Raw genomic sequence first — 19,466 nt, forward strand, 5'->3', positions numbered from 1 at the left:
GAAAGTTAAGGAAAGAGGCAACAGGAATCTACCTGATGCCCAAAACCACCAAAGGGAGCATGGGAAGGATGGAGGAAATTAACCCATCCTCCCCACCCACAGCACCCCTGCTCCCTGTCTCCCCTACCCGCCGACCTCCCCAGGGCCTCCAGATACACGTGTGAAACAGCCTCTGGGATCCCAACCATGTCCCACTGTGCCATCCAGTCCAACACCTGCTCTGCTCATGTGACCCATTCCAGGGAACATCACCACGACCCAGCCAGGCAACCAGCCTGAGTCCTGCTCACCCAGCACCTGAACATCTTCCCATTCTCCCCGCCCCTACCTTGCCCATGCCATCCCACTCTCAGGCTCCCCAAACTGGACTTAAATTTGTCTGCTGGATAAAAACCCTCAGTTCTCCAGCCTGACGTAGCGTGTCTTCCCAATCCAGTCCTCCCCTGTATCCCTGCCTGGCACCTGTCCTGCCGGCCCTGCTTCTGGGCTGCAGCCAGCCGCAGGTTTTTCCAGCTTCCAAGACCCAGGTTGGGTGCACAGGCCCCCAGGTCCCTGCACCTAGGGCTGTCCTTTCTCCCCCTTTCTTCCAAGCAGCCCCAGGAGGCCGGGGCTGGGTGGGAGACCTCAAGGCCTATTGTGCCCACTGGCATGGCATGTTCCAGGGCGTCTGTTACCCTCTCCAGGCTCCAGAATGCGTGTTCTGCAAGGGCGTCCCTCCAGCCCACTGCAAGCAGGCTCCAAAAGGAGATTCGGATGTCCTTGCTTGGGGCAGGGTGTGCTCTGGCCAAGCTCGGAGGGGCAGACAGCAGACGCCGCCCCAGGGTAGGGGCCGACCCACAGTCCCCTCACGGGTCACAGCCCCGCCACCCCTCCCTGGGACCAGACCAGAGTCCTGAGGGTGTGCACAGCCAGCACCTGCTGCAAGGCCCAGAGCGAGGCGGGGCAAAGCCAGGCCTCCCGGTGTGAGCACGCCAGCGGGCAGCCAAGGTTCACATTCCCCGGCGAGTTGGCGCCTCCTCTCTGCCCCATACCCCCGGTGGGTGCCACAGCCAGGGCCAAGGCCCACAGAGGGGAACCCAGCGGACCCTGCACTTTCCCGGTGCCCAGAGCCTGATGGCTGAGGTAGCTGGAGACACGGGGAGGCCGGGCCCCATCTCCCACACCCAGGCCGCTTTGGGCTGCTCCAGGCCACTGGAACGGGCCTCAGGCAGGACAGCTCCGCAGGTCACCAGGCCAGGGGTGAAACCATCCCTGAGCTGCGTGGGCCATCCCCAGCCTCCAGGTCACTGAGTGCTCGCTGGGGAGGAAGGGGGCACATGGGAGGGGCTGGTCAGTGGTCCCAGGAGCCCCTGACCCCTGCCCTGACTCATCTCCGCCCTCCACCCCCCAGAGAGCCAGGGAAGAGATCTGTTGGCCCCGTGGGGGTCACATCACACTTGCTGGAGCCCATTTCCTGATCTGGGCTTCATGGAGGCCCCCGCATTTGACCTCTGGAGGGACTTCTAAGAGACCCCTTATGCCTCCCATCATGGCTCACCTCGAACTTGCTCATGAACTCTGCAAAGATGCCAAAGAAGGCCTCGGAGGTGGTGGCTTTGGAGTCCTCGCCGAAAAAGGCCAGCGCCCTGCCCAGCTCCTCCATGGCCTCGCGCTGCAGCCCATCCAGGGCCCGCAGCACCGGCTGGGCCGTCTCTAGGAAGGACTGATCGGCCTCCGTTAAGGAAACTGCCAGGCACCCTCGGGTTCCCTAGCTGCCTGGCTCCCGCCTGCCCTGTGCCCTGTGCTTGGCCGGGAACCAGGCTGTGTCCAGGGGCTCCAGTGCCTTGGCACGCTGCCCTCTCAGTTGCTCCTGGAGCCTGCCGCATCCAGCGCAGCCCCAAGGCCATCTACTTGCCTTCTCTGTAGGGCAGCCCTCTCCCCATTCTGGGCTTTTCTCAGATGCCATGACCCCCTCCTCCAACACCCACTTACAGTGGCCCCCTGGCACTCTCTTGGCTTTGATCTCTTTCTTTTTTTCCCTGTAGCCTTCGTCCCTAACTGTGCTCAGTGGCAACGTGCCCGTCTCCTGACTGCCTTTGGCTGGCCAAGGCCTGACAGGTCACACCCTTTATCTTGTGACCTAAACCTGGGCTCTCCTGCCCACAAGGACAGATGGGGCAAGGCAGCGGCTTTTGGACAGTCAAAAAAGCTCCTCTTCAGTTACACAGACCTGCTGTTAAGCGCTTGGCTTCTAAATCACCAGGGTGGATCCTCTGCCGGGGCCCCCAGACCCACCCACAGCAGCCTCTGCCCAGAATCTCTGCCAGAACATGGGGTCTGCGGTGGCCGCTGGAGCAACAGCTAGTTCTACTCGGCTACCCCAGGGTCCACCCTGGTGCTGGGACAGGCTGCTCCCTGGATACCGTCATGACCACAGCAAACTTGTCCTCACTGGAGGGGGACATGCTCTGGCAAGCAGCCTGTATCTCACTGATGGTGCCATGGAGGTCAGCCAGGTCACTGGTCAGGGCCCGTTGGTTCACTGCAGGGCAGGGAACAGAGCCGCATGAGCACTGACCTCCCAGCCCAGGACAGCTTCCACGCCCACCGCCCATCCACTCAGCCTACCTTTGGCAGCCAGGGGCACAGTGGGCAGGTCCTGAGCAAAGCCCAGGAGTTCTGGAAAGTGTTGGCTCAGTGATTTGGCAAGGATGTGCAGGAATGTGGACTTCCCATCCACAGTCTTGGTGGAGTTGAGCTGCAAGTGATGCCCAACATACATCCTCCTCAAGGACCCCATCAGATTCCTGATCACATGGGTCTGGGTACTCTTGGCCCCACTTCTCCTGGACTGTGGCAGCAATTCCTGGCCCTTGACACTCACCAACTCCAAAGCTGCTAGTATTCCTCACTGTGAAGCTCTGCTGGGATGCCCAAAGGCCTCCCCAAAGCGTTCGGAGGGTCCCTGGCCCAGATCTTTGAGACACCACCCCCTGCTCCCACCCAGGAACCAGGCCCATAGCCACCAGCTAGAGGAGGCCACCAGGTGTCCTGTCCTTGGGAGCATGCCCTTGTCAGCAGATATAGTCCAAGATTTCCTGACCTCGGGGGGAGCACCACTCACATATCTTTGCTCTTGTGGTTTTCGGGAACCATCTGTGGCCCATCTGTGCCTCAGACATCCTAAAACATTCATATCTACAAATGGAATTTTTCTTCCTCTCTTTTAAAACAACGAAAGGTACCCTGGGAAAAGGTCCCAGAAAGAGTGGGAAGGCTGGATATTCGTGCTGTCCTTTTTCAGATCCTAGATTTTTTTGGGGTAGGACAACTTGGCAGTGGTGGTGGTATTAAGGGCACAGAACCTACCAGGTGGGATTCCCTCCTTCTTCCTAGAGTCTTCTCTCCCTGCCCCCCCCCCCCCCTTTTTCCAGATCCTGAGGCTTGGCTTGGAAAAAGCCCCCACCCCAACCTTTACAGCAGTTACATCCTGGCCTTTGGGCAGCCAGGTTTTCTTCCTGGGCGGGGGGGGCCCTCCGTGGTCATGATATTCTCTCCTCTCCTCTGCCACAACTTGGGTTGGGCCTGGCCTTCCCAGCCTTGATGGTAGAGCAAGCTCATCGATTACTGCCAACTGGTCCCCTCACCTCTGTCAGGAAGTTGATCTTGAAGCCAGTGGTCTTGTTGGTTTTGGGCTGTCCATCGTTGAGATAGTTGCCCATGGCCAACACAAACTGTGGAAAGGAAGATGGACTTCCTGCCCAGGTCCTCACCCCACCCCCCCCGAACCACTCTCAGGATGGGTCTCCAAACTGGAAGCCCCAGAGGGCAGACAGGCAGGTGGGGTGACCAGAGAGGGGGTGCACCCTGACCTCCAGGATCTTGGCGAGTTTCCGGCTGTTCTTGAGCTCGAGGGAGGCCTGGCGCAAGCACTCCAGGCTGCCCCGGATCTCCTCTGTCTTCTCTTGTAGGGTGGCTTGGAAGTGGAGGCTGCGCAAGCGGGTTTTGTATTCGGGAACCGATAGCATCTGTCACCAAGGCAAGGCCAGGATTCACCCGCCCCACCAGGAGACCCACAGCCCCACCGCAGCCTGGGGTGGGGCTCAGCTGGCTGCCGGACATTCCCTCAAGAAAAATAAGCACAACCCCAACATAAGCACAAAAAATATGCTCAATTCCCTCTACCTTGGGCCCCAGGTGGGAACTGGCCGTTAAAGGTGTAACACTGGGACTCAGAGGCGCGACGCAGTGGCGGTAGGGGAGCGGGACCCACGCAGCCCCGGTCACAACGAGCGCCCTGAAGGAGGCGGCCGAGGCCGCTGGGCAGCACCCCCTGACCCCCGGCGGCCGTCACGGCCGCAGCACCTGCAGGACGAACTGGTCCGGCTCGCTGAGGCGGCCGGGCGCCTCGCGGAAGGCCTGGTAGCGCTGCTCCTCGTCGGCGTCGGGCGCGAAGAGCAGCAGCTGCGCCAGGTGCGCGGGCTCCAGGCGCCGGGGCTCCATGCTCATGAGCACCTGCCGCAGCTCCGCGGGGCTCAGCTTTAGGTGAGCCAGCAGGATGGCTGCGGGCGGGGCCGCGAGGGTGAGCCGGGGGCGGGGCCAGGCGGACGGTGGGCGGGGCCCAGAAGTCCCCCGGGGCGACTGGGTGGAGCCTGGGAGGGGCAAGGAACCTGGGCGGGGCAGGAGCCGGCCCAGAGGTGGAGAGGGTCCTTCCCACCTCCGAATAAAGGCGAGGACAAGGTTCTCGAAGAGACACACCTCGATAGGGTGGGGCCTGTGGGGGCGGAGCCGGAAACGGGGGAGGAGACCGCGAGAGGGAGAGTAAGCGACGGCTGGAGGCGTGGCCAAGACCCGGGAGCCCCTCACACGTGGGGGCGGGGCCAACGAGGGACGGGGCCGGTGAGGGTGGAGGCTGCACCTGGGTGGGATCTAGAACCCGAGAAGCCGCCTTCACCCAGCCGGTGTCGGGCCCCCAAGACCTAATGTGTCATCCACACAAGTGGATCCAAAGCTCTGCGGCCCAGAGAGGGGGCCGCCTCCTGTCCCCCACAACCCCTGGGACTCCCCAACCCCTCACAGGTGTTGTAGGCCTTCTTGTGAGACAGGATCTCCACCACCTCTTTCTTCCTGAAGGGCTCAGGCCCAGGCACCGGCTCTAGAAGGGAAAATGGTTTAATGAGAGGAGGCTAGGCTGGTTGCAGGGCCCAAGAGGGGGGTGGCCACACCTAACAGCCCAGACAACCCCTGACATGGCCTTCACTGAATCAGCTCCAGGTGTCCCCAGTCCCCTCCTTAGTCTCCCACTCAGGGACTCTCTGGCCCGTGTAACATACTCAGCATGCATGGTGGGTGCCTCTCCCCCACCCTCTCTCCCCTGGGCCCTTGGGGTTGAGCTGCCCAAGGAAGGTGAACCAACCACCTCTCCACCTTGCAGATGCTTCTTGGATGGACAAGGCCTTTCTCTTCCCTCCTGCAACCACCTTCCACACACAGTATCCCTGGCTGCCTGGAGCCCCACCTAACGACTACAGGGAGATACCCAGAGGAGGGTGGGGACGACAGAGAGATTGGAAGGGACATCTAGTTGCCTAGATATGGATGCCTCCTCCCTTATTCTGGCTGTGTGACTTTGAGCAAATTATCTAGCCTCTCTGTGCCTCTTCACCAGGAAGTTAGGATAATCACAGTCCCTACCTCGTAGAATTGTCACAGGATTAGTTTAGAAACAGGGGTGTTTGGCGTTTGGTGAGCATGCAATAAACACCAGCTACTATGATTATCTCCACTTTCAGATGGGAAATCTGAAGCTCTGAGAGGTTAAATAACTCAGGGACACAGGAAGTAAATGGCAGTCAGTGCAGACCTCTGGGACTCTAAGCCCTGGGATGCCACAGAAGGCAGCAGGTGGGCTTCCATAGACAGGCCTGGTATGAGGGTTCCCCCAGGGCCATAAGGCCACTCACTGGCAGGTTTCTGGGTGCCAAAGTGGAGCTCCAAATCGAGATATTTCACCATGTCGCTCAACTTGTCATAGTCAGAATCTTCCCCGAGCTGCAATGGGGTGAGGGGGGGAGGTTCAGGGGGATGAGGAACACTGGCAGCTGGACTGCCATCCTCCCCCCACCCCCCATCCTCTAAGCCGCCTGGGGAACTACCGAGGGAGAGCCCTCATCAGGCCCTGGGAGAAACCTGAGGACCAGAAGAGACTGCAGGAGAAGCTAAATCATCCGAGTGATGAGGCGGTGAGCCAACTCCTTGTGAGGTCAATAATGCACACACACCTGGAACGCTCCATGCAAGGAGGCAGCAAGTTGCACTGGAGCAGGGGGATCAAGGGACTGCAAAGGGGCTGCAGCCAACCAAGGGGGCTTAAGGAGGTGGCCGAGAGGCCTGGCCCTGTCTTGAGGGGTCCTTTGTAGGGGGTGAGTTCATCGGAGCTGCCCTGGGCTTCTGATGCTGGGGGAACGGAAGCTGGGAAATGCCAGGGTCTAGAAACTGGACAGGGTCTTGTCTTCAGTGCTGCTGCCCAGGCCAGCCTCCTCTGGTACAGGGCACCCCCAGACCCCCGGTCACCTACCTGACCCCAGATGGTGCCTTCCGAGTTCTCCACCTGCTCCCACCGCAGGCGCTTGACACTCATGTGGCTGGTCTCACTTCGGCGGTGGCCCAGGCCCCGGGACAGCATGGGGGGTGCACAGGGCACCGGTGGGGGCAGGGGTGGCGGGGGCGGTGGAGGGACTGGGTGGCTGAGTTGGGTAAGGGGCTTGGCCAGCACCTGAGCAGGGCCCCGGGGACCATCAGGGGTGCGGGAGCTGGGCTTGGGGTCATGGAAGGGCAGAGGTGGTGGAGGCGGGGGGCTGAGCGGGGGTGGGGGGATGTGGTCCGAGATGGAGGAGTAGGTCAGGGAGCTGCCTTCCTCACTGCTGCTGATGCACTCACTAGCGCTGCTCCGTTCATTGGTCACAAAGCTTCCCTGGTCATCGTGGAAGCTCATCTGCCCGGGGCAGAGCAAGGTGAGGGAGGGTGGGCTAGCTTGGGGCAGGGGGTGGGCTAGCTGGGGACAAAGACAGGCTAGTCTGGTGGGATAGCCTGAGGCTGTGGGTAGGATAGCCTGACAAGTAGTCAGGGAGAAGGAATGGGGTAACCTGAGACAAGGAATATGGGGGGGCCTTGAGTGACGGGTGTTATAGCTGAGTCAAAGGGTGGGATAGCTCAGCCAGGGAGAGGGGTGCCTGGGACAGATTCTAGGATGGACTGGGGCAGGGAGAGGAGTAGCCTGGGGCAGATCCAAGGGCAGCAGGCCTCTTGCAGGAGCCCTGTTCCCCTTCCAGACCCCCCATGTCACACCTGGGCCCCTGGCCCTCCACATCTGCTGGCATGTGCTCACCTCCTCATAATCATTCTCAGGGCTCAGGAAATCATCCACGACAGTGACCCGGGGGCCCAGCTGCTCACTCAGCACATCCAGGAAGCGGTCAGTATCCCGGCTTCGCACGGGGCGGGAGAAAGTGAAGAGCTTCCTGCGGCTGGGTGGGCGGGCAGGGTCCGGGCTGGGGGGGCTGTCGGAGCGGATGGGCCCAGGTTCTGGCTGTGGGGAGGGCGCCCTGCTGCTGTCCAGGCTGGCGTAGGGGTGGGACTCAGAGCTGCTGGGGGAGGCCAGGCCCCCTGAACACAGTGGGTAGTAGCAGGGGGAGGGCAGGAGCCGCTCGCTGGGCCATGAGACGCTGGACAGGGTCCTGGGCCCTGGGGTGGGGGATCAAGTGTGAGGACCCTTCTTCAGTCAGTACCTGGGTTCCAGGTGCAGGCTGGAGGGGAGGGGCCTGGGGCAGGTTGGTTTTGTATCCCTGCGCACCTTCCTTTCCCTCTCTGGACACAGCACAAGACGACCCTAGATGACCCTTCCTCCCCAGGCCCATGAGGGAAATCAAAGGTCAGAGTAGGTGAGGCGGAACACTACTTAGCCCCAGGACAGGCCAGACCCCTGCTCATCTTGGAAGGGACTTCGGGGTCCTACCTGGGACCAACTCGACACAACTGAAAGGGCAGAGGAGCCTTCTCCAGGTCCCAGATCAAGAATCATGAGGCACCTCCCACACCCAACAGGCCCTTGGCTAACAAGAACAGTGCCCAGGGGTCCTGCCTTCTGAACTGCAGAGAAACCATCTTCCTAGTTGTGCCATTCACAGAGCAATGCATGCACTTAATAATTGATCCAACAGCCACAGGCTCACTTGGGGCTCCTTTGGGGGAGGACCTTTGCTTTTTCTAAATCTGCAGTAGGGGTAAGGATCAGAGGGGGGCATGGGAAGGCCTGCGACAACCCTGACCTCTATGAACCTTTGCCATGCAGGCTGCTGAGGTTCCCCACAACTCAATCAAGTGGTCACGGAGCAAAGGGGAGGCTCCAAGGATGTGCCCCAGATGGGGGCAACACCCAGACAGATAGCCCAGAGGCCAGAGGCCAGTGCTGCTCCCGGGAACCAGGGCTGGCTGAGCCCCTACCTGCTGGGCCTGCCGGGCTGGGCCCTGGTGGGGAGGCACGGGATCTGGACGTGGTCCCCACCTTCCCTTTGAAGCTGCTGTTCAGTCGGGACTCGAGCTCCGCATAGACGGCTGACATCTTCAGGGAGAGGAGGCCAGGGTGAGTCCAGCCCACCGTCACCTCCTCCAAGAGGCCCTCACATGGCCTCAGAGGCCAGGCCTGGGTGATCTGGGAGGCAGGCATCTGCCCCAGCCCCATGGGACACCTATTCCCAGGAGTCACATGAACCACCAGGAGGGTAGACAATGGGGTCTCACCATCTTAGGATTGGGGGTCTCGGGGAGGGATGTGCCGTCGCCTGCCTGGCGCTCGCCCGGGATTAGAGGAAGAGGCATCTCGGGGCAGTCGCCGGGACCTGCCACGGGAATCGGGGAGGGTGGAGTCCACCATGGGGAGATGTAGTGACTCCTCTGAGCTCTAAGGCTTGGGTTCCAGCCCAGCCTCGTGGACAGCCATCAAGAAAGAACCAGCAAGCCCCGTAGCCCCAGGAGGGCCATCACTCAGCCCTGCCCAACGTGTTCTTGGGCATTTCTCATCCCACCAACCCCATTCTGCAGGCGGGAAGACAGAGCCCTGGTGGCACCCTCACACCCTGTCCCGCCTTTCAAGCCAGAGCCTCACCGCAACTGAGGCTGGCCTCCAGGCCCTGGGACCGGAGGCTGCGGCGACACATGGACGAGGCTCTCAGGGAGCTCCGCCGCTGCAACTCGGGCACTGGCTCAGGCTCGGGCTCGGGCTCCGGCTCCAGGTCCGGCTCAGGCTCCGGCTCTGCTGTGTCACATGAACAGGAGATGGGCCCCTTGTCCTCTCAGCCAGACAAAGAGCCTCCAAACACAGGAGGGGTGAAGGCAACCACTGTCTGCACCAATCTGTGACCCCAGGCCCTGCTTGGCATGTGGCCTGAGATGGAAGATTCTGGGTCTAGGCAGACCTATGGAACATCTGCTGGCCAGCCTATACTCTGAGCCTCTTGCTAAAACCTTTGAGCTTCCCCCAGCACACTGTGGGTCCCCAGCACGAGGGATAGTGGGCAGCCGAGGGCCAGCTCACGGGAGATGTGTAGGCTGTGACGCAGCAGGTGCAGAGTGCCTAGAACAAGTGCACAGTGTTCGGCACACTTCTGATTCCTGTGGCCTAAATGGTGAAGTACATGGTTTTCTGGGCACGTGGGGCCCGCTGTAAGAGGTGTGCAGCAGTGGGAAGCTGAGGCTGCACATGGCCCGGCGGGCCCTAGTGTGCGTCTGTGTGCCTCAAGGCCCACCAGCCAGGTACGACCTGGCTGTGTCCTTGTTCTCCAGCTCTATAGATGGCAACCACGTGAATTTCTTGATCTGTGACACATTTCTTGGCGTGCAATGCACAGCCATTGAGGCCACTCCCATTTTGTGGGTGCAAAGCCTGGGATTCTGGGCAGATAGGTGGGGTGTCTAAAGTCTAAGGTAATGTGGCAGATGCTACTTAAGCATTGAGAGGGAAAGGCACATCTGTGGGGCCAAGTGTGAGACCAACCTGGGTGCGCCCGGCATGTATCTGCAGGCTACGGGGACGCATCTGTCTGTGGGAGAGGCCCAGGTCAGCTGTCATCTGAGGACAGGTGTCTGGCTCCTCACCGGGTGGGCTGGGCAGGGGGAGAGGCTGCTTACCTGTCATGGCCGTGTAGCCCAGGAAACATGCAATTTTCTCCTGGCAGAGCTCCTGCTCCTCGTAAGTCAGCAGCTGGTAGACGAACTGCCAAAGAACTTGTTTGGCAGGTGTGTCCAGCACTGGGTAGACGTCCACAATCAGGGTGTCAATGTTCCTAGGGGAGGGTGCAGGAGCAAGGGGTTCACGACTCAGGGGCTCACCGTGGGGGGGAGGGAGAGATGGACAAGGGGGCTCTTCCAGGCCACAGAACCCACCCCTGCCAAGACAGAAAAGTGGGGAAGGTAGGAAGGCAGGCCCTGGCGATGGGCTCCCCTCCCCCCGATTCAAATCCTGGCTCTGCCACTTACCAGCCAAGTGACCTTTCTCAAGTTACTTAATTCCCCTGTGCCTCAGTTTCCTCTTCTGTAAAATGTGGATAAAAATAGCATCTACCTCACAGAGTCACTATCTGATGAAAACACACAGAGTGTATTGGGTAAACTGACTCACTATAGCAGAGATTGGCAAATCATGGCCCGCAGCCCAAAATCTGGCCCACCTTCTGTTTTTGTAAAAAAATTTTTATTGGAACACAGCCATGACTGGGTGTTTACCTATTGTCTATGGCTGTTTTCGAGCTACAAGGGCAGGGTTGAATAGTTTCTATGGAGACCATATGGCCCACAAAGCCTAAAATATTTACTATCTGGCCCTTTGTAGAAGTAGTTTGCTGATCCTTGCATATATGGGAAAATAAAACTGGATCCTGGGGCACCTGGGTGGCTCAGGTGTTAAGCGTCTGCCTTCGGCTCAGGTCATGATCCCGGGGTCCTGGGATTGAGCCCCGCATGAGGCTCCCTGCTCAGCGGGAAGCCTCCTTCTCCCTCTCCCACTCCCCCTGCTTGTGTTCCCTCTCTTGCTGTGTCTCTCTCTGTCAAACAAATAAATAAAATCTTTAAAAATAAATAAATAAATAAAACTGGATCCTCACATAACACCACACACATAAGGATGAACTCTAGGTGGATAAAAAACAAAGTATGAAAGATACAATGGTAAAATTAATAGAAGACAGTGTAGGAGAATATTTTTTTGGCCTAGGGGTAGGGAAGGAGTTCTTAAAATTTCAAAAGCCAAAGCCATACGGCCCCCATTTGTATTGAATTTGATTTTACAAAAGCAGGCATATCTGTTCAAAGAAGCCCAACTTGGACACAATGATATTACATATAACAGAATAACAAGTAACAAATGGAAGAAGATGTAACAATGTCTAAAATCAACGAGGACTCAGTATCTAAAATATACAAGGAACTCCTGCAAATCAACAAGAACAAAAAGCCCAATGAAATGAAAATGGGCAAAGGGTCTAAACAAGTAATCTAGAGGTAAAGAAACAGAAAAGACTGACAAGGATATTCAAAGATGTTTAAAATAGTCATTTCAAAACCCCAAATAAAATAAGAAGATGTCACTTTATGCCTAAAAGACTAGCATGAGTAGAGAGCTGGATGGTGCCCAGTGTTGGTGAGGACGTGGGGATGGGGGGCCCAGGTACACTGCAGGTGAGAGACAGCAGTGCTCTGGGAAGCAATTTTGGATGACCTAGTCAAATTAAATAAACAAATTCCTTAATATCCAACAATGCTGCACTTAGATATAAATTCCAAATGAATTGTACACAGCGCCATGGGGAAATGTGCACAATGATGTTCATCACTGCTATCAAGATGGAAGAGAGTGGTGACAAGCCTGTGTCTGTCACTGGCAGGTAAATAGATCAGACCTGGACCCTTGATCCACCCACAGGAATTTGGCTGTAGTTGTAAACAATGTATTACATGTACACGGAACAACATGGACAGATCTAAACACATAGGGTTTGGTGGAAAAAAGGTCACAGAATGTGCACAGGATAGCCACAATTCTAATGTAGACCAAAAATACATCCCATGGGAGGCACCTGGCTGGCCTTTGACTCTTGATCTCAGGGTCATGAGTTCGAGCCCCACATTGGGTGTGGACATTACTTAAATAAATGAAACTTAAAAACAAACAAACACATCTACAAAACAGCAATGCCCATGCTTCAAGAATACGTCAGACCAAAGGAGGCCTGTTAAACTCATCGGACTGGTGGCCTTGGGAAGGGGAGGGACACAGAAGAGAGAGTGGAGCTAAAAGGGAAGGAAAGGTGGAAACAAGCCAAGTGTCCATCACGGATGAATGGACAGACAACAATGTGGTCTGTCCACGCAATGGAATGTTATTTGGCCATGAAAAAGGGAAGAAGTAGATGCTCTAACTTGGATGAACACTGAAAACATGATGTTGAGTGAAAGAAGCCAGACATCAAAGCCCGCATACTATAGGATCCTATTCACATGAAAGCCAAGAATAGGGAAAGCCACAGAGACACTAAAGTAGATTCGTGGTCATTGGGGGGGGGGGGAGATGTACAGGGGAGGGAGGGGCAGAAGAGGAGGGGGTGATAGTGAAGAGCTGCAGGGTTTCTTTTTGAGTGAAAATGTTCAAAAACTGAGTGTGGTGATGGGTGCACAGATTTGTCAATTAAAATCCAGTGCACCGTACGTAGTGAATTATACCTCAATAAAGCTGTTTAAACAAAAAAGGAAAAGGGCATGAACAGGCAAGGGGTTTGCACGGACCATGACAATGACCCTATGCACCGAAGAGTATGACAGACACAGCCTGCTGCTACTCAGGTACAAAAAGGAAAACACCAAACCAACCCCAACAGGCTCAGCAGCCGGTGGCTAATGCCCACAGGCTAGTGGTCCTGTGACTTTCCCACAAACAGCTTTGCGGAGGTCACTGCTTCACCTGACAGGGGCTGGGTCACGTGGCTAGGAGGTTTCAGAGTCAGGTTTTGTGGTGGGGCACCTTGACTGCCCACCACCCGGGGGCCCCTGGTACCAGCGGCTGCTTTCTTTGAGTCTCTCCCAGGAGCAGGGCGCTCAGGAGGCACAGGCAGGGAGACCCGGATGGTGAGTCTGGGCAGGATTTGGGGCCCACCCAGGGCAGCTCCCACCACGGCTCTGGCCCAGCCACCTGTGCTGGAAGAAGCTCTCAAGGGCCCGGCAGACCCCATAGCGCTCGGGAGGCGTGAGTAGGTGCTCCAGCTGCTGGCTGAAAGTCCTCCCCTGCACCCGGATGCTGGAGGGCAGGATCTCTGCCACCCACTGCAGGGAGGTGAGCGCCGAGGACGGGTTGGGGGAATCCAAGGAATCGGAATCTGTCAGGGCCACAGGCAGGAGAGGCGCAGGTGACCCAGCATCCCCGGGCCAGATGCCATTTCTCTGGCAGCTGGGGTGAGTGCCGGGCATTGGGAGGCACACCTACTGCCCGCTGCTGGGGACAGGGATGGGGAGACAGCCCCAGGCAGGGCCCTGAGGCTGCCCCACTGGAATCTACAGCACCACCTGGGGAGGGCAGCTGCAGGTTTGGGGGAAAAGCAGAGTCCTCTGCAGACTCGTAAGTCCCACACGTGGAGGCCCTGGCAGGGTCTCTGTGGGCCACAAAGCCAAGTGGCCGTGGGTGTCTCACCGCTGGCAAATGGGACGAGCCCCTCCTCCACCACCAGTGTGGGCATCGCGCCACTACCTTGAAGCATGGATACCACCTTGTCATGGGAGCAGTTCCTGCCAAGAAGAGATGGCCCGGGAGGGCCTGACCAGGATGAGCGATGTCCACGGTCACCCATCAGATCTCCCCGTCCTCCCTGTAGAGACTGCTCAGCAGGGCACAGCTGGGCCAGGACCGGAAGTCAGGGCGGGCCCTGCCTCTCCTGCTCATTTATCTCCTCTGCAGGAGAAGCTCCAGGCCCAGGACAAGCTGGACACTTCTGGGTGCCGAGGGGTTGTGCCCATGTCATCCCTAGGCAGGGCTCCCCCTCAAGGGCAAGACACTCATGGTCCATTTAATTCTGTGTTGCCTGGGAGCCTGGTTGGCTCAGCCGGTAGAGCATGTGACTCTTGATCTTGGGGTTGTAAGTTCAAGCCCCACATTGGGTGTAGAGATTACTTAAAAATAAAATCTTTAAAAACAAAAACGGTGGCACCTGGGTGGCTCAGGTCATGATCCCAGGGTCCTGGGATCGAGCCCTGCATTGAGCTCCCTGCTCGGCAGGAAGCCTGTTTCTCCCTCTCCCACTCCCCCTGCTTGTGTTCCCTCTCTTGCTGTCTCTCTCCCTCTGTCAAATAAATAAAATCCTTTTTAAAAAAGAGTCCTTTAAAAAAACAAAATAAAAAATAAAAACAAAAACGAAACAGCAACAACAAAAAACCCTCTGTGTCCCTTGCATGGACCTGGGGTATTTTCTAGTTGGAAGGCTAAACTGACATCCTGTCTAGTCTGAGGGTACAGATTCAAGAGATCCCACAGGAAGAGGGGCAGACCCTGGGGACAAACTGGTCATAGGAGATCAGGACCCTGGCCTAGGTGTCCCAAGAGCCAGGAGTCTCGGAGGTTGGTTTGTCACCAAGCTTTGATGTCCCCAGTAGCCTCTGACCTCATGTCCAGTCCATTGAGGAAGAGGATGCGGTCGCCTGACTTGAGGGATGCATTGTCAGCTGGGCTCCCTAGAAGCAAGAAGAGAGCATGTGCTGGTCAGCTGGGCAGAGCTGCACTCTGTGAACCCACTTTACAGGTGCCAAATGGGATGAGTGGCCAAGGAGAGCCAAATTCAGGCCAGCAGATCCCACATTAGACCCAGCACCCCTCTGCTCTCAGCTGCTCTGAGCAGGGAGTGAGCCCCTGGGTGGGGGTGGGAGGGTTTGGGGCTCAGTGTGGACCGCTGGTCAGCCCTGAGCTGTTGGAGAAGGGGGGGAAATAAAGAAGGTCTTGGGAGCCATTTTTCTGTAGAATCTGTGCACCTGCTGAGAAGCCTGCTCCATACTGTTCTCTGCCCCACCCATAACGGTTCACATCCTATATTCCTCTGTGCCTTTGTCATCAGGAGAAAATGCACCTGCCTACAGGGAGGCAGCTTCCTCCCCCAGGCTGGGAAACATGGTGTATTAATCATGCTTGTCTGTTTCTGTACTTCCTGAGGCTTTGGCATCTTGGGGCCGTTGCTGACCCTGGAAACACTGCCCTTTGGTGGCTAGCCAAGCCCTACATGGTAAATAACTGGCTCCGAAGTGTGCTTGTGTGGCCGTGCGGGGTGTGGCTACGCCCCCTCCTCTTGGGGACTGTGAGTTACAAACTCTTTTTCCAATGGCCATCATTTCCTGATCTGTTGGCCTCACCATGCCTCAATACTAGTAAAACCTGTGTTTTAAACACAAAGGAGCAGCTGATTCTCTGCCCTGGTGGCACTGAAGGTCAGACCTAACCCAGTACCTAACCCCTAGGGATGGGGCTGGTAGTTTGCTCCTGTGGATGCTCCTGTGGATTTCTGCCTCTTTTATCAGCTGTTCCTCTAAATTTGATTCAGAAACAAGTGGGGGAAGTGACAAATGCCTAAAGAAAATGTACTCTCAGATTGTGAGGCATTCTCTCATGAGGCTGTGGGTACTGTCAGGGGAGGAAGACAGATGCTCAGGGAAGACCTGCTGGGGAAGGGGAGTCCTTCCCCCCTACCCCCAGACTGAAGAGGCGGGGAGGGGAGAGGTGATGGTGGTGATGAATCCAATCTGGCCTGTCTGGAAGCTTTGGTCAGCCTGGAGTGGAAGGGCCAGAGGGGTTGTAGCCGGGGATTCAAGATCACTGGATCAGGAGTCAGGAAATCCCAGGTTCTGGTTCTTGCTTTGCCAGAGCCTCTAAAGGCCTCAGTTTCCCCATCTGTAAAAGCTCTCAATGAAGCATCCGTTTGGCTTTCCATGACAAGGAAGCCATGGGGTTACCAGCCTGGAGGCTGGGTTGGGGACACTAGCACCCCTGGATCTTAAACACGGCCCCAGGCAAAGTATCCCTGGCTGCGCCCCACATGAGGGTGGTGGGAGCTGGTGGTGCTCGTGGTGGCACAGTTGGAAGAGACAAAGAGGAGAGATGACTCCTTTCTAGAGGACGAGCCATGGGCCTTTTCCCTACAACACTGTGTCAACAACTTAGTAATGCACAAATCCGAGGAGAACTACAACATGTCAGTCATCAGGATTCGGTCTCAAAACGATCCGATGGGTGGAACAATAATGCAAAGGCACTAAGGCACTTTCCTGGGGATCAGAAGATGTCCAACCCACAAATCCCTGCGCTGGAGGTGTGAGATGAGGGAGGGTAGAAAGGACTCAGCAATGGGGATGTGTCACCAGGAGCATCATCCACAGGTGCTGGGAGGGTATGGGTGCAGGACAGAGAGAGTGGGTGACCCGGGTGACCAGGTGGTTACCGGGAGGGAGAGTTCAGTTTAGCACCAGGAGCCATTTCTGCCCCACAGAGACCTTCCACAATGGAATGTGCTGCCACAGGAAGAAATGAGTTTCTCTCCACACTCCCCCCACCCACCCTGGAGAGGCAGGAAGGAAGAATTCCTGCACGAGGAAGGCTCTGCTTTCTTCAAGATGTCACCGTTCCAGGAGCAAAAAGAGGCAGGCTGGGTGGGGGTAGGAGGAGAGTCAGATTGGGGGTAGGGGACTGGATAGTGGGCAGAGGCCCTGAGGGCCTGATGCCTCTCTGAGTCTGGCCGGCCCAGCCAGTGCCAAGTTCACAGTGGGCACTCCACACAGGGCAGGTTGATTGGGTGCAGTCTGGGTAGGTGTCAGGTGTGTCTTGGCTACCCCAGTGTCTGGGGCAGTGCCCTCAGCCCTCCCTGGGGACATAGGAACGGTCTGGGGATGGAGAACTTGGCTCTCTTGGCTCAAAGGTGACCCTGAACTTGAAGGGGGTTTGCCCCAACTTGGATGGTCCCTCTGGGATACTTAAGAGGACACGGGCTACATGAGGTTAGAACCTGGGGGCAGAGGCGGGGGTGGGGGGAGATGGGCTACTTAGTATGGGCCCAAGAGGGTCCTTCACCCCATCCTGGACAACCCGCCCATCCCTCACCAGGCAGGACAGACTCGATCCAGACAGGCCCGTGACCGCGCAGCGTGAAGCCGAAGCTCTTGTTGCCCTTGTAGACTCGGACTGTCCTGGGGAGAAAGAAGGGGCGGGGTGGGGCGGCTGGCAGCGTGCCCTGCCCTGGGGAGAGGGAGGCTGGGGGCCGTAGGGGATAGAGACGTCCCGTGTCCTGCTCTCCTTAATCTCTCCTGACCCCCACCCCCAGGTGTCCACGCCCCGACCCCGCGCCCTCTGCCCAGATCTTCATTCCAGCCCACTGCCTAGGAAGCGTCCGCGGCCCGTGCCCGCGCGCCCCGGGTACCTGCGCGTGCCCCCCGGGCCCGCGCGGCCGCCCAGCAGCGAGGCAGCCTTGCGCGGGGGCGGCTCGTCGGGGCGGCGCGGGGCGGCGCTGGCTCGAGTGGACACCAGGAGGCGCTCGGGCCGCTCCTCGCTGCGGCTCCGGCGCAGCCGCTGTGCGCCCTGCGCCCTCCGGGCGCGGCACAGCTTGCCCAGCAGACCCTGCGACACCACCTCGTCGAAGCGCGCCCGGTGCTTCTTGGGGATGAAGATCCTGCCGGCGAGGACCGCAGAGTCGGGGCGCGCCCCCAGACCGCGCCCCGATCGTGCCAAACCGCGGCCTAAAGGCTCCTTCTTGCGGGCGCCACCCTAGGCTCTCCCGCCCCTACACAGGGGTAACAGGGGAATCAGCAGCGGGCACTCCAGTCTCCCCCCTCGGTGTCGGGACTTGCGCCCCAACCGGCCTGGGCCACACCAGAACCACGGTGCCCGGCTCTCCACCTCGGGAAAGTCACAATGGGACCATCCCCATTGCTGTGGCCCTGGAGAACCTCAGAGCCCCCAAAGCCCGTCCGTGGACCTGTTCCCCCTCCTGCCTCCCTCTTCCCATTTCTGGCCTCTCCCCTACGCCCTCATTTCATGCCCTTGCACCTGCCCAGCCAAAGCCAGCCAGGAATCCCTGGCCACCCATCTTCTTACCTGATTCCAGGCAGCTCCGGTGGAAAAAAAATGAAGCCACAGCCTGGCCGGGATCAGACTTCCCCCAGACCCTCATCACACGCCCCGCCTTCCTGCTCGCTTCTCTGGCCAGCCCTTTCTACAGCTGCCGCCTCAGAATTTGCCAGGACTGCCACATCCAGTCCTACCTCTTACACTCTCGCCCTGCTGTTGTCCTTGCCCCGTACACTCTCTGTTTCCTCGCTACACTGGGCTCGACCTTCAACACCCAACGCGGGCCTTCCTTCAGTTCAATCCCACATGCTTCAGTAAGACCCTGCTGTCCGTGCCATTGGGTTCAAAGCTGAAGGCACTGTGGTTCCTGTTCTCAGAGGAGAAAGTGATGAGAGGCAGTGGGAAGGCTTGGGTGGACTCTGTGTGGGGTCTACACCCTGGGATGATTCCCTGGTGCCTGTGGGTGTCTCCTGCAAGGCTGGAAGCTCTCTGAGGGCTAGGTCTGTAGCTTGGCTGGGAGCCACAGTGACCGGTCAGGGTTTGACACAGGGGAGGGACTCAGTGACTCAGTGACTCAGTAATCAGGGGGCCCACCAGCAGCACAGCCATACCTCCCAGTAATGGCACAGTTAATATCCTGGTGGACTCCCCTGTCCATGGCAGAGGATCCGGGGGGCTCAGAGGAGATCTGTAACTTTCCAGGGTGACACAGCTTGGACAGAAAGCCAGCCTCTGAGCCTCGGCACAGTGGCAGGACTCTGCCGAGGGCCTCTGAAGTTCTGGTGTCTAGTGAGGCCTCCCTGGCCGCATCCCAATGTTCTCTTCCATGTTCTCTGTACCAGGAGCCAGTGCCAAGGGCATGGTGGGGAAGAGGGAGGAAGACGGGAACAATGGCTCTGCAGCCGGCTGAAATACAACCCCTCTGAGGTCATCCAGTGGCCCCCAATCGGTTTCCCTGACCTCTGTGGGTAGGATTAGTAAGACAAGGCAGGCAGAATAAGCTGCCTGGTGGGAGGGAAGAGATGTGGGTCCTCCAGGAGGAGGGTGCATCAGGGTTGCCCCTCAGTGAGCTCTGCTCCAGGTCTGAATGTTCTAGGTGACCAGGAGGCCAAAATGAAAGGCCTGCTCAACTCTTCCAGGAGCATTCTGGCCTGATGTTCATCCTTGTCCACCCACAGCGATTCCCGAAAATCTAGAGCCTCAGCCACATTCCCCAAATGGTCACTCAAGGTCTCTGGAGCCTGACACCTCCATCTGCCTGACAAGCACATTCCCCACACCCTCCCAGTCCCACCACATGCCTCATGCCCAGGCAAAGGAGGGATGACAAGCCAGAAATTGTCCACCTCAC

The 19,466-nt window shown here is 57.9% G+C and overlaps 1 protein-coding gene across 4 annotated transcripts in view; it reads right to left on the bottom strand.

Moving 5' to 3' along the window:
• Positions 1-624: 624 nt before the first annotated feature.
• GRID2IP (Grid2 interacting protein) overlaps positions 625-19,466 on the bottom strand; it is a 32,889-nt gene continuing 14,047 nt past the window's right edge. For 2 of the 4 annotated variants that reach the window (XM_028088489.1, XM_088016719.1), the window contains 20 exons: positions 17,469-17,717; positions 17,153-17,238; positions 14,676-14,745; positions 13,712-13,806; positions 13,217-13,400; positions 10,165-10,319; positions 9,143-9,292; positions 8,779-8,876; positions 8,482-8,599; positions 7,367-7,722; positions 6,557-6,973; positions 5,943-6,030; positions 5,057-5,134; positions 4,345-4,541; positions 3,852-4,007; positions 3,627-3,713; positions 2,608-2,737; positions 2,403-2,521; positions 1,538-1,702; positions 625-1,297 (listed from right to left, as the gene is read on the bottom strand). In XM_028088489.1, the coding sequence (XP_027944290.1) occupies positions 1,226-1,297; positions 1,538-1,702; positions 2,403-2,521; positions 2,608-2,737; positions 3,627-3,713; positions 3,852-4,007; positions 4,345-4,541; positions 5,057-5,134; positions 5,943-6,030; positions 6,557-6,973; positions 7,367-7,722; positions 8,482-8,599; positions 8,779-8,876; positions 9,143-9,292; positions 10,165-10,319; positions 13,217-13,400; positions 13,712-13,806; positions 14,676-14,745; positions 17,153-17,238; positions 17,469-17,717 (3,070 nt within the window). In that variant the 3' untranslated portion in view covers positions 625-1,225. The remainder of the gene's footprint in view (positions 1,298-1,537; positions 1,703-2,402; positions 2,522-2,607; positions 2,738-3,626; positions 3,714-3,851; positions 4,008-4,344; positions 4,542-5,056; positions 5,135-5,942; positions 6,031-6,556; positions 6,974-7,366; positions 7,723-8,481; positions 8,600-8,778; positions 8,877-9,142; positions 9,293-10,164; positions 10,320-13,216; positions 13,401-13,711; positions 13,807-14,675; positions 14,746-17,152; positions 17,239-17,468; positions 17,718-19,466) is intronic. The other 2 variants (XM_088016721.1, XM_088016720.1) reach the window with 1 other exon arrangement.

The sequence above is a fragment of the Eumetopias jubatus genome, unplaced genomic scaffold (assembly GCF_037043125.1).
Source record: "Eumetopias jubatus isolate StellerSeaLion01/CBP00866 unplaced genomic scaffold, mEumJub1_p1.0 scaffold_12, whole genome shotgun sequence".
Lineage (NCBI taxonomy): Eukaryota > Metazoa > Chordata > Mammalia > Carnivora > Otariidae > Eumetopias > Eumetopias jubatus.